Source organism: Phoca vitulina, unplaced genomic scaffold (genome assembly GCF_004348235.1).
Source record: "Phoca vitulina isolate PV1807 unplaced genomic scaffold, GSC_HSeal_1.0 scaffold15, whole genome shotgun sequence".
NCBI classification, from domain to species: domain Eukaryota; kingdom Metazoa; phylum Chordata; class Mammalia; order Carnivora; family Phocidae; genus Phoca; species Phoca vitulina.
This window is the reverse complement of record NW_022589718.1, coordinates 1,619,256-1,633,641: the sequence shown is the minus strand read 5'-3', so window position 1 is coordinate 1,633,641 and position 14,386 is coordinate 1,619,256. Positions and strand designations below refer to the sequence as shown.

General features: G+C 40.7%; 1 protein-coding gene across 7 annotated transcripts in view; it reads left to right on the top strand.

Moving 5' to 3' along the window:
* Positions 1-14,386, top strand: part of LOC116637790 (heparan-alpha-glucosaminide N-acetyltransferase) — an 85,977-nt gene that overhangs the window by 21,181 nt on the left and 50,410 nt on the right. For 6 of the 7 annotated variants that reach the window (XM_032413294.1, XM_032413295.1, XM_032413296.1 and 3 more), the window contains one exon: positions 358-3,065. The exons of the other annotated variant lie outside the window; for it this stretch is intronic. In XM_032413294.1, the coding sequence (XP_032269185.1) occupies positions 358-1,128 (771 nt within the window). In that variant the 3' untranslated portion in view covers positions 1,129-3,065. Of the gene's footprint in view, positions 1-357; positions 3,066-14,386 lie in introns of those variants that run through there. 7 annotated transcript variants of the gene reach the window in all.

Sequence of the window (14,386 nt, the reverse complement as noted above, 5' to 3'; positions counted from 1 at the left end):
CCAAGCCTTTATCCTGCAGGCCCCTCTCCTGGGGATGCACTTCCCATTCTCCACATCCACCCTGCCAGCCCTAGTCATCCTCTAGACCAACTCCCAGGAGCCTTCCAGCACCCTCTGCCGATGGCCGTCGGCACCCTCACCTGCCTCCATCCCGGGCCTGCCCTGCCTTCCGCACCGGGTGCCCGTGTTTGCTGATCAGTGAGCCTTCGGAACCAGACCGAGCGCCTCTCCGGGACTGGTCTGTGTCACCCTCGTTTCTGCATTCTCCGTCCCACCCCCGGCACTTGTTGGGGGGCTTGGAGCTCACTGACACAGGGGACGGTTTCGGGGCTGATGTTCTCTGTGGCTTTGTCTCAGGTCTTTCTGTCTGAGTGGAAGGAGCGCAAAGTGGCGCTCTCGAGGCTCACGAGTCTGGAGATGAAAGACGACTTCCTGCACGGGCTGCAGATGCTGAAAGGTCTGCAGAGTAAACACGTGGTCACCCTGCTCGGCTACTGTGAGGACGACAACACCATCCTGACCGAGTATTACCCCTTGGGCTCCTTGAGCAATCTGGAAGCAACGCTAAACCTTTCCAAGTACCAGAACGTGAACACGTGGCAGCGCAGGCTGCAGATGGCCGTGGACTACGTCAGCATCATCCACTACTTGCACCACAGCCCCCTGGGCACGCGGGTCATGTGCGACTCCAGCGACCTGCCCAAGACGCTGTCGCAGTATCTGCTGACCAGTAACTTCAGCCTCGTGGTGAACGACCTGGACGCCTTGCCCCTGGTGAACCGCAGCTCCAGGACGTTGGTCAAGTGTGGCCACCGGGAGCTGCACGGGGACTTCGTGGCTCCAGAGCAGCTGTGGCCCTTTGGGGAAGACACGCCTTTTGACGATGACCTCATGCCCTCCTATGACGAGAAGATTGACATCTGGAAGATTCCAGACGTCTCTAGTTTCCTTTTGGGGCACGTTGAAGGGAGCGATATGGTCCGGTTTCATTTGTTTGATATTCATAAAGCCTGTAAGAGCCAGACTCCTGCAGAGCGACCCACGGCTCAGGATATTCTAGACACTTACAAGAAGGTTTTGAATTTACTCAGAGATACTGTGATGTCCCAGACAAGAGAAATGCTATAGAAACCAGTGTCCTTCTCAGTGAAGGACAGGTTTTAGGGAACAAATGGAAGAGTTGTAGCAATTCTTGCCCTGACGGAGAGGTCCTTCCTCTGCATCCGCATGCACACGTGAGTGGTGTTCACCTCCCGGGGACCGGGGTGGAAGCTGCTGAGGGCACACTGGGTTTGGCTGAAGTTCGGCCTCACTCACGCTGATCACTCCCGGCTGCAGAGGAGAGAAGCAGTGAATCTAGCCATAGCTGAAGGAAGTAACAAATATGTAGCCACAAAGAGGCTTTTCTTGCCCTAATTACTGAGTCTGTAAGCTCGTAGGAAATGTATATAGAAAAGGTTTCTAAATGGCAGGATATGAAAGAAACATGCAGTAGCTTTCCAAAGAATTGTTTTCCTCATTTTTTTAGGTGGTAATCAACATGGCCAGGGCCACAGGAGTATTTGCGATCTGTTTCACACGGTATTGTTGAGGCCATCTTTAGTATTTTAAATGACTGTTTAAATGTTTATTTTAATGAATGTGAAATTCTTATGCCATCCTCTTTCCAGAAACCTAAAGGACTATGATAGCATGCTCTTTGAAGATTTGAATGGACAAGGAATATTTAGGACAGCAAGTATGAGGGAAATTATGTTACCGCCTTGGATGGTGCTTATGAAATTCCTGTTTACCTTCCAGCTAGGTTGTCTGTGTCCAGAATTAATTATTGTGAACAATTTATATCAATATCACTCATCACTGGAAAATGTCAAACCCTTCCACTTGAGTTGCATGATGGAATCCTTTAGAAAGTTCTTTCTTGGTCACTGCCATCCTCATTTGCAGAGGATGATGGATTTGGTGTGTATTAATCACCACTAATAAGGTGGTTAAAGCTGACATTGGGGGCAAAGATGCCCTGCAACAGATGTTGCCTTCCCTTGAACTTGAGCAGGTGTCAGAATCACCAGAATCATAGGGAACTGGGTCCCACTGCAGAGTCTCTGACTCAGTAGGTCTGGGGCAGAGTCTGAGACTTTGCATTTCTAACTGGTGCTGCTGGTCTTGGGACTACATTTTGAGAGCCACCGTCCTTAACTGTTAGGGAGGGTACTACAGGCGGTAGGATAGGGCAGTATAATTAGTATTATGTCCTATTTTACCACTTGTGGGGCTGATTGGGTCATATGGTTGATCAGAGAGTATGCTTCCCTAGAGTATTTTAACTGTCACTTTTTGTTATAAAAATTCTGCCACAGCCAGCCAGGATGGCTGTGATCAAGAGGATGGGCAATAACAAGTGTTGTCGAGGATGTGGGGAATTGGAACGCTCTGGTAGAAATGTCATATGGTGCAGCTGCTTTGGAAAACAGTCTGGCAGTTGCCCAAAAAGTTAAAAATAGAGTTGCCATGACCCAGCAATTCCGCTCCAGGTATTTACCCAAGACAATTGAAAACATGTCTGTCTACGAAAAATCTTGTACATGAACAGTCATAGTGACATTCATAATAGACGAAAGATGGAAATAACCCAAATGTTCATCAACCGGTAAATGGATAAAGAAAATGTGTATATCCATACAATAAGATATTACTCAGCCATGAAAAGGAATGAAGTACTGATATATATTCCAACATAGATGAACCTTGGAAACATTCTGATTGAAAGAAGCCGGTCACAAAAGACCACACGTTGTATATATGCTTCCATTTATATGAAATGTCCGGAACAGACAAATGCATACAAATAGAAAGTAGATTAGTGGCTGGCAGGGGGTCAGGGGTGGAGAATGGGGAGTACTTGCTAGTGAGTACAGAGTTTCTTTTTGGGGTGATGAAAATGTTTTGAAATTATATAGTGATAGTTGTAGAACTCTGAATGTGTTAAGTAACTGAATTGTATAAAAGGACAAATTTTATGGTATGTGAATTATATCTCAATAAAGCTGAGGGAAAAAAACCCACCTCCGTGCCAAGGCTGTGTATCCCTTATGACTCTCTTCACTTGGTGTAGGTGGTTATTGTGTGGAGTTGTTGGTCGTATTACCCTATTCATGATATAATTCTTGTTTGAAGGTTTTTCTTTGCTTTTGGACTTTGCATTGGAGCAAAATCATCAGGCTAAACAAATTTGTTTTGAAATATTGACAGCAGAGCTAAAATAAACAGCATGGTGTGGGGGAAGGGGCACTGTGTTAGGGCCAGAAGACCCGAGTTCTAATACCAGCCCCGCCTCTGATTCATTGTGTGGCCTCAGACTAACTGGTTTCTAAAATGAGAGCGTCGGTGGGAGCCATTTCCTCCACTGTGCTTGTGTTAAGTTCTCTCCGATGCTTCATCATGGCAGTCCCAGATGCCAACCAGGATCTGGCCTGTCAGGGTTCAGTCATTAGCTTGTACTCAGACATAATTCAGTACCCAAAGAACTGCAAAACCCTAAGAGCAAGTTACAGCCTAGCTAAAGCCGAGATGGGGAGTTCATTGCCCAGTTAGCTGCCTGGCACTCTGTAGAAGCATGATCAGGAGGGGAGACCAATGAGGTGAGCCATTCTCAAAGCATAGCCAGGATTCAGGGCTCTCTCCCTGCTTACCCATTCCAAATGTTAAAAAAAAAAAAATCAGCACCGACCTATAGGTTTATAATGGGCTTTCTCATTATCTCATGTGATGCTACAAACACTCCAAGCCTCTGGGGGCATCCAGTGATTGTTAATGATTCAGCAGAGACAGAACACGGGGCTGTTCACAAAGGAGACACGTGCAGATGGGAGCGAGGTGGAAAGCTCATCTGCAGCTCTCTGCAGAAAGGTCCTCTTTGTACCCCCCACCTTTATTTATTTTAAAAATAAACATCACTCAATTTCTTTTTTTTTAATTAACATATAATGTATTATTTGTTTCAGGGTACAGGTCTGTGATTCATCAGTCTTAACGCGATTCACAGCGCTCACCATAGCACATACCCTCCCCAATGTCCATCACCCAGCCACCCCATCCCTCCCACCCCCCTCCACTCCAGCAACCCTCAGTTTGTTTCCTGAGATTAAGAATCTCTTATGGTTTGTCTCCCTCTCTGGTTTTGTCTTGTTTCATTTTTCCCTCCCTTCCCTATGATCCTCTGTCTTGTTTCTCAAATTCCTCATATCAGTGAGATCATATGATACTTGTCTTTCTCTGATTGACTTATTTCACTTAGCATAATACCCTCTAGTTCCATCCATGTCATTGCAAATGGCAAGATTTCTTTTTTTGATGGCTATGTAATATTCCATTGTATATATACACCACATCTTCTTTATCCATTCATCTGTTGATGGACATCTAGGATCTTTCCATGGTTTGGCAGTTGTGGACATTGGGGTGCATGTGCTCCTTCGGATCACTACATTTGTATCTTTGGGGTAAATACCCAGTAGTGCAATTCCTGGATCGTAGGGTAGCTCTATTTCCAACTTTTTGAGGAACCTCCATACTGTTTTCCAGAGTGGCTGCACCAGCTTGCATTCCCACCAACAGTTTAGGAGGGTTCCCCTTTCTCCGCATCCTCGCCAACATCTGTCATTTCCTGACTTGTTAATTTTAGCCATTCTGACTGGTGTGAGGTGGTATCTCATTGAGGTTTTGATTTGTATTTCCCTGATGCCGAGTGATAAACATCACTCAATTTCAGTAATCACTATTCTCGCCTGAGTTTTGATCATTTAAGGTTAATTTAAAATGTGGAATCATGCTTTCCTACCCTTTTGTAATCTTTTGTGAGGATAAACAAAATGAAGGAAATAACTTAGATTCTTTGGAGCTCGAAAATGTAGTTTGGGATCAGAACTCTGAGAAAGGAAGTCAGCAAGAGCACTGCATCCAAGTGTAGTGTTTTATTTATACCTTAAGCACGAATCAGAGTTTTACTACCTGGAATTAACTCCTCTGGAAAGAAAATTTGATTCATTCACTCCCAATTCCAAGTGATTGGTTATGGAGTATTTCACATGGATAAGGCACAGTACTGTATTTTTACCTCTGCAAAGGACCTAGTGCCTATGAAAACAGCAGTTTTTCCAGAGTTTTGTTGTTGTTGTTGTTGTTCTCTTCTATAATAAATGGACAGGACTAGTTTGTGACTGTGGAGAGCCCTTTAGAGTGTTCTTGGGCTCCAGGATCACCTCTGACCTCGAAATTTCTAAGGGCAGTTTTTTTTTTTTTTTCTCCCTAAAGGCAGTTCTGACGACCAGAAGTTCTTGTAGCCACAGGGTGGCTAAAGGCAGCAGGATCATTGCCAAAGGTTATATTCAGAAATTTGGAAATAGGCAGATAGCTAAAGAGGACAGGAACTCTGAACCTCAACTCTGAAGCTCACAGGGTACCCCCTTCACCTTGGGTTTATTTTTTTCCTTAAAGGGTGAAAAACTGGGGCACCTGGGTGGCTCAGTCGTTAAGCGTCTGCCTTCGGCTCAGGTCATGATCCCAGCGTCCTGGGATCGAGCCCCGCATCGGGCTCCTGGCTCTGCGGGAAGCCTGCTTCTCCCTCTCCCGCCCCCTCTGCTGTGTTCCCTCTCTGGCTGTCTCTCTCTCTCTGTCAAATAAATAAAAAATCTTAAAAAAAAAAAAATAAAGGGTAAAAAACTATATGTATAATATGTAAACTATAGCCTATGCTAGACTGTGTTCTTTTTTTTCTTTAGCCTGACAATTGTTATTAACCTTTTAAATGGGTTCTTAGAAATTGAAGGAAGTCATAAATTGTCAAAAATCAATTCAAACTGTTCCAGGTGGTAGAATTTTCTTATGAGTAAATTTTTGAGGGTTAATTTTTACTTATTTTGTTTTCAAATTAGGTAGCTTAGGCTTTTATAAGGCTCTCACCACATCCCTCCAATAGGGATTTCATAATTTTTTTCCCAGGACTATTTGGATTATTTAAGGACTAGTATTTGCATAATTATGTCAGGATTCACTCCATCACTACTAGGTTAATATAGTTCAATTATGTAAAGTGACCATATATTACATGGATCATAAAACACAGGCATATAGTATGTGTGTATAGCTCACATTAAATAATGGTATATTCCTGTAAAACCAAGTAAATTGATTTTTTCTTGCAGATTATCATTTAAAATTTCCAGGGGGGCAGGCACAGCTATGTTCTCTCTTACTTTAAGGGACGCCTGGGTGGCTCAGTTGGTTAAGCGTCTGACTCTTGATTTTGGCTCAGGTCAGGATCTCAGGGTCGTGAGACTGAGCCCTATGTTGGGCTCCATGCTCAGCACAGAGTCGCTTGTCCCTCTCCCTAACCCCGCTTGCACTCTGCCTTTCTCAAATAAATAAATAAAATCCTGTTTTTTTTTTAAAGATTTTATCCATCTACTTGAGAGGGAGAGACAGAGACAGAGATAGGGAGAGAGAGCCTGAGTGAAGAGAAGAGGGAGAAGCAGGCTCCCCACTGAGCAGGGAGCCTGACGCAGGACTCAATCCCAGAACCCTGGGATCATGACTCAAGCCAAAGGCAGACGCTTAACTGAGTGAGCCACCCATGCGCCCTAAATAAAATCTTAAAAAAATAAATAAAAGCAGACCATGGGGGGGCAGTGCCTGGCTGGCTCAGTTGTTAGAGCATGCAGCTCTTGATCTTGGGGTTGTGAGTTTGAGCCCCATGTCAGGTGTTGAGATTACTTAAAAATAAAATCTTAAAAAAAAAAAAAAAGGAGACCATTGGTTTTTATCATGTTTATCATGTGTTTAACCATAGATGGATCACACACATTTATCTCTGCTTCCTTCTGAAACCAAGTTAGAATGACAGTAAAGAAATAAACAGGTATAAGCGACATAAGGCCAAACATGAAGCAAGACCCATTTGTGCCTCAGAATTCTGGAAAGGCTCTAAAATTGGAGAGGCCAAGTTCCTTGGAAGGTGAGAGTAAGGAGTGGGCTGAAAGCCACAAGAATTGGTTGAAAGTTCTTATACAGAAGAGTTAGACTCCAGACTGCCTTCACAAGCCTGACGTATAGACAGGATACCACCTCTCTATGCTTCACGGAAAGAAAAGACAATTTCTAGGGGAAAAGCAAACTAAAGAGCTAAATGGGAACCCCAGATGTAACATATCTAAGATTCAATCATGAAAATGGAGGGATTGCCTGAGACTACAGAAAGGATGGTAAGACCCCTCACTGGCATTTTCCACTCCACCCCACAAACTCCTCCCTTGCCATGCTCACAGCCAGGCATATTACTGTGACACCAGTCAGGTGACTGGAAGATTTCTCTCTAGAGAAATATCCAATATCTTACTTGTATCCCAAGTAAGAGGTTTACCTCCCACTGAAATTTCTGGCTCCGCACCCAAAACCCCCGAGTCAACAGGACCCCTTCTTGCAAGCACACCCACATTTTCCCATTTTGCTTTTCTGGCTTAGTTGCTGTTAGGTAGTCTATTCTAAATAATTCCCACGAACTACAATACGATGCTTCATATTCATTTTGGCATTCAATGTTCATTTCATTCTAACATATGCTACTTTGAACTTTATTATAAGTAAACTCTGGATGAAAGTTTTATAATTATTCAAATATCATACACAATTTATACTGTCCATGTATAAATTTTGCCTACTTTCTATAGGCTATTCCAATTTCCTCATTAGGATTTAGCAGTGTTGTGTTTTTTTGTTGTTTTTGTTTTTTGTAAAACCCTTAAAGTCAAAAGTTGGTCAGAATTTCATTTTTCAAACTGATTTTAATATATTAATCAGTTTATTGTCATTTTCTGTGTATAGATCCATTTCAAAATGTAAATCATCTTCATTTCTTCTGCAGTTTCTTCTATGGTTGGAATTTAGATTATTTTCAATATGTTTTGTCTTTTTCTTTCTTTCTCTTTCTTTTTCTTTCTTTTCTGTAAGCTCTACACCCAAAATAGGCCTTGAACACATGAACCTGAGATCAAGAGTCGCACGCTCTGCCAACTGAGCCAGCCAGGTGCCCCTTTTCTGTTTCTTTATTAAACAGAATAACAGTATCTTCTTTTTTTACACATTTTGCACGAACTTCACATTCACAGACACATGGTCTACACATTATAAGAATACTTCACTGTCTTTTGTAAACATTTAACACATTTTTAAGGCTTTGAAAATGGTTTGTATTTGCTGTGTTTTGCACATCATTCAAGAACTTCTTTACAGTGCTGACATACTCCATTATGAAGGTTTGCCTTAATTTTCTTGGTCTGGACACTCTTATCAAATTTGTCGTTTTTGAAGCTAAGCATATCCTTAGTGCCTGAGGCCTGGAACAGACTATGTTCTCTTTATGGGAGCTCACTGCAGAAACCACAGTAGCCTCACCAGAGGGCAGTAAAGATGCCAGGAAGACCAAGACACCAGCGACTGTCCTTCACAGAGTTGATGCTTAGGTTACTCTCAGTTGCATTTCTATACACTAACAAATTCAGAAGGGAAAATTAAGAAAACAATCCATTTACGATAGCATCAAAACCAATGAGATACTTAAATAAATTTAACCAAGGAGGTGAAAGGCCTGTACACTGAAAATAATAAGACATTGATGAAAGAAATTGAGGAGGACACGAATGAATGAAAGATACCCCGTGTTCATGGGGTAAAAGAATTAATATTGTTAAAATGTCCAAAGTGATCCACAGATTCAATGCAATTCTTATAAAAATTCCAATGGCAGTCTTCAGAGAAATAGAAAAAAAATTCTAAAATTTGTATGGAATCACAAAGGACCCCAAATAGCTAGAGCAATCTTGAGAAATAAAGGTGGAGACACCACGATTCCTGATTTCAAACTACGTTGTAAAACTTGTATAAAACAGTACAGTACAGGCATAAAAACAGACATATAGACCAATGGAGCAGAACAGAAAGCCCAGATATAAACCAAGGCATATATGGTTAATCTTTGACAAGGGCAGCAAGAATACACAGTGGGGAAAGGAGAGTCTCTTCAATAAATGGTGTTGGGAAAACTGGACCGGCACATGCAGAAGAATGGAAATGGCCCCCGTTTTACATCACTCATGAAAATGAACTCAACATGAATTTAAGACTTAGATGTAAGACTTGAAATCATAAGACTCCTAGGGGAAAACAGGGGAAAAGCTCCTTGACATTGGTCTTGGCAGTGATTTTTTTAATACGATGTCAAAAACACAGGCAGCAAAAGCAAAAATAAACAAGTGGAACTACAACAAACTGAAAAGTTTCTGCACAGCAAAGGAAACAATTGAGAAGATGTAAAGGCAACCTACAGAATGGGCAAAAATATTTGCAAACCATGTATTTGATAAAGGGTTAATATCCAAAATATATAAACAAAAAAATCAAATAATCAGATTTTTAAATGGGCAAAGGACTTGAAAGACATTTCTCCAAAGAAGATCTACAAATGACCAAGAGATACATAAAAAGGTGCTCAACATCACTCATCATCAGGGAAATGCAAATCAAAACCACAGTGAGATATCACTTCACACTGTTAGAATAGTTTTTATAAAACAGACAATAGAAATAGATAAAATGTGTTGGGGAGGATGTGGAGAAAAGAGGACTCTTGTACACTGTTGGTGGGAATGTAAATTGGTGCAGCCACTATGGAAAACAGTGTGGGGGCTCTTCAGAAAATTAAAAATAGAGGGGCGCCTGGGTGGCTCAGTAGGTTAAGTGTCAGACTCTTGATTTCTGCTCAGGTGCAGATCTCAGGGTCATGAGATTGAGCCCCCTTGGTCTCTGCGCTGAGCATAGAGCCTGCTTAAGATTCTTTCTCTCTGCCCCCCCACCCCTGCTTGCACTCTATCTCTCAAAAAAAAAAGTTTTCAAAACAGAAATACTGTATGACCCAGGGATCCCACTTCTGGGTATATAGCTGAAGGAAACAAAAACAGTATCTCAGAGAGATATTTGTACTCCCATGTTTATTGCAATGTTATTCACAATAGCCAAGATATAGAAACAATCTAGCTGTCCGTCAATGGACAGATTAATGGATAAAGAAGATGTGTGTGTGTGTGTGTATATATATGTGTGTATATATATATGTATAACCATTCATAACTATATATAACTGTAACCATAACAAACTATATGTAACATGTATATAATATAATGTATAATATAATGTAACATTTTTCAACCATGAGAAAGAAGGAAATCCTACAATCAGCAACAACAGGGATGAATCTAGAGGACATTATGCCAAGTGAAATTAGCCAGCAGTGAAAGACAAATACTGCATGATCTCACTTGTATGTGGAATATTGATTTTAAAGAAATCAAACTCATAGAGAGTAGAGTGGTGATTGCCAGGAGCTGGGGGGGTTGGGGTCGGAGGAGATGGGGAGATGCTGGTCAAAGGGTACAAGCCTCAGTTACAAGATGAATAAGCCCTGGGGATGTGATAAAAGGCATGGGGACTATACTGTACTTGAAGCTTTTTTTTTTTTTTTTAAAGATTTTATATATTTATTTGAGAGAGAGATCACAAGCAACGGGAAGGGGTAGAGGGAGAAGCAGATTCCCTGCTGAGCAGGGAGCCCGATGTGGGACTCAGTCCCAGGACCCTGGGATCACGACCTGACCCGAAGGCAGATGCTTAACCGACTGAGCCACCCAGGCGCCCCATACTTGAAGCTTTATAAGAGAGTAGACCTTAAATGTTGTCACTACAAAGGGGAAAAAAAAAAGTACCCATGTGAGGTGATGGATGTATTAATTAACCTGATTATGATATCACTTCACAAAGTATACATATGTCCAATCATCATGTTGTGCATTTTAAACATACACACTTTTATTTTCAATTATTTGTCAGTTTACCTCAATAAAGCTGAAAAAGAATCAGAACATTTTCATCACCTCAAAAAGAAACCCTACACCCATTAGCTAGAATCCCCTATCCTCCCATTCCTCCCAACCTCTACCCCTAAGTGACCACTAATCTATTTTCCATGTCTATGAGTTCCTTTATTCTAGACTTCATATGATTGGACTCATATACTATGTGGACTCTTGTGCCTGGCTTTTTTCACTCAGCATGTTTTCAAGGTTTATCCAAATTGTGGCATGTATCATTATTTCATTCTTTTCTATGGTCAAGTAATATTCTATTGCATGGATAGACCACATATTGTTTATCCTTTATTCCATTGATAGATAGGGTTGTTTCCACTTTGGCCTGTTATGAATAATGCTGGTAAAGTATTTGCATGCAAATTTTTTGTTTTTATTTCTCTTGCTATACATCCAGGAGTGGAATTACTGAGTCATATAGTAATTCTCTGTTTAATCATCTGAAGAACTGCCATTAAACAGACTATTTTCCAAAGAAGCTACACCATTTTACATTCCCTTCAGCAACATGTGGGAGTTCAGATTTCTCTACATTAGCTGACTTTTTGATTATAGCCATCCTAATGGGTATGACGTGGGCATCTTATTGTGGTCTTTCTTTGGGGTGGGTTTAATTTAATATATTTTTAGAGGTGGTCTCTCAAACTTGCAATTTGAATGTCCTTAACTGTGAAAATAATCTCACAGATCCTCATTTCTTTTCTTTTCTTTTTTTTTAAGATTTTATTTATTTCCTTCAGTGAGGGAGAGAGAATGAGAGAGAGCATGAGTGGCGGGTGGGGGGAAAAGCAGTCTCTCCACTGAGCAAGGAGCTGGATGTGGGACTCGATCCCAGGACCCTGGGGTCATGACCTGAGCCAAAGGCAGATGCTTAACTGACTGAGCCACCCAGGCACTCCCAGATCTTCAATTCTTCTATGTAAAATAGAAATAGCTTTCTTCCAGGATGGTTTACCCCTCCCTTTTTATAGCAAAATTTACAAAAAAATTATCATTTTAACCATTTTTAAATATGTAGTTTTGTAGAATTAAATATATTCACATTGTTGTTCAGCCATCACCACCATCCATCTTCAGAGCCTGCTTTCATCTTCCTCAACTGAAACTCTGTACTCAACAAACACTAACTCAACCCCTTCTCCACCTCCATGAGTCCCTGCACCAACATAATGCTATTATAAACATGAGTGTGCAGATATTTGTTTTGAGTCCCTGCTTTTATTTCTTTTGGGTATTTACCCAAAAGTGGAATTCTGGATCATATGGTAATTCTAGGTTTAGTTTTTTAGGAACTGCCATACTATATTCCAAAGAGCTACTCCATCTTACATTCCCGCCAGCAGTATACATAAGGATTCCAATTTCTCCACATCTTTGTCAATACTTGTTATTTCCTGGGCTTATTGTTGTTGTTGTTTGTTTTATTAGCCATCATAATGCATATGAAGTGGTATCTCGTGGTTTTCATTTGCATTTCTCTAATGATTAGTAATGTTGAACATCTTTTCATGTACTTATTGGCCATTGGTATGTTTTCTTTGGAGAAATGCCTATCCAAGTTCTTAGCCCATTTTAAAATTGGATTGCCTGTTTTGTTGTTGTTGAGTTGTAGGAGTTCTTTATATACACTGGATATTAATCCCTTATCAGATATATGATTTGCAAATATTTTCTCCCATTCCATGGTTGCCTTTTCACTACTGATCATGTCCCCTGATGCACAAAAGTTTTAATTTTGATAAAGACCAATTTATCTTTTCTTTTGTTGTCTTTGCTGTTGATGTCATCCCTAAGAATTCACTGCTAAATTTAATGTCATGAAGCTATTCCCCTATATTTTCTTCTAAGAATTTTATAGTTTTAGCTCTTACATTTAGGTCTTGGATCCATTTTGAGTTAATTTTGTAGACAGTGTAAGACAGGGCCCAACTTCTAGGCTTTTTGCATGTAGATATCCAATTTCCCCAACATCATTTGTTGAAAATGTTGTTCTTTCCCATGTTGAAAATTATTTGACCAAATATGTGAGTTGATTCTGGGCTTTCTATTCCATTTCATTGGTCTATATCTCTGTCTTTATGCCAGTACCAAACTGTTTTGATTACCATAGCTTTGTAGTTTTGACATCCAGAAATGTGAAACCACCAGCTTTGTTCTTTTTTTCAATATTGTTTTGGCTATTTGGTGTCCCTGTGATTCCATCTAAATTTTCGATGGCCTTTACTATTTCTGCAAAAAATGCCATTGGGATTTTGATAGATATTGCGTTGAATCTGTAGATGACTTTGGGTAGCACTGACATCTTAATAATATTGCCTTCCAATCCATGAACAGGGATCATTGTAGCTTTGACTTACATTTTCCTGATGACTAATGATATTGAGCATTTTTTTTCCTGTGCTCACTGGCTATTTGTGTATCTTTCTCGAAGAAATATCTCTTCAGACCCTTTCCCCCATTTTCTTCTTTGCCCATTTTAAACTCAGGTTGTTTTGTTGTTCTTGTTGTTGAGTTGTAGTTCTTTATATATTTTGTATACAAGTACCTTATCAGATATATTATTTGCAAATATTTTCTCACATTTAATTGGTTGTCTTTTTACTTTCTTGAAAAGTGTCTTTTTTTTTTTTTTAAATAAAGATTTTATTTATTTATTTGACAGAGAGAGAGAGAGCACAAGCAGGGGGAGCGGCAGGCAGAGGGAAAGGGAGAAGCAGGCTCCCCGTGGAGCAGGGAGCCCAACGGGGGGCTCGATCCCAGGACCCAGGCATGACCTGAACCAAAGGCAGACAAATAACCGACTGAGCCACCCAGGCACACCTCAGTGAGTTTTGATACATTTATGTACTCATGTCACCACCCCTACAGATGAAACACAAAACATTTCTATCTCCTGGAATTTCCTATGTGTCCCATCATGTTCACTCCTTCCCCCACTGCTGGCTCCAGGATAGAACTCTGCTTTTTTCCTAGAAAGGTTAGAATTTATTTTCCAGAGTTTCAAATAAATGGAACCATACAATATAATATATACCTTTTTTTAAAAGATTTTATTTTTTTTTTAAGATTTTATTTATTTACTTGAGAGAGAAATCAGGAGTTGGGGAGACGGGCAGAGGGAGAAGCAGACTGCCCACTGAGCAGGGAGCCGGACCTGTGGCCTGATGCTGGGCTCAATTGGAGGATCCTGAGATCATGATCCGAGTTGAAGGCAGACGCTTAACTGACCGAGCCATCCAGGCACTCCTCCTTTTGTTTTTCTTAACAGTGTCTTTAGTTTTTGTGTGTTTTTTGGGGTCTTTAATTTTTTAAAAATGGTTTATGTACTATTTAAGAAATCTTTCACCCAATATCTAACTGGTTCTTCTTTTAATAAACATTATACAGAGGGGATAAAAAGAAAAGAAAAAGA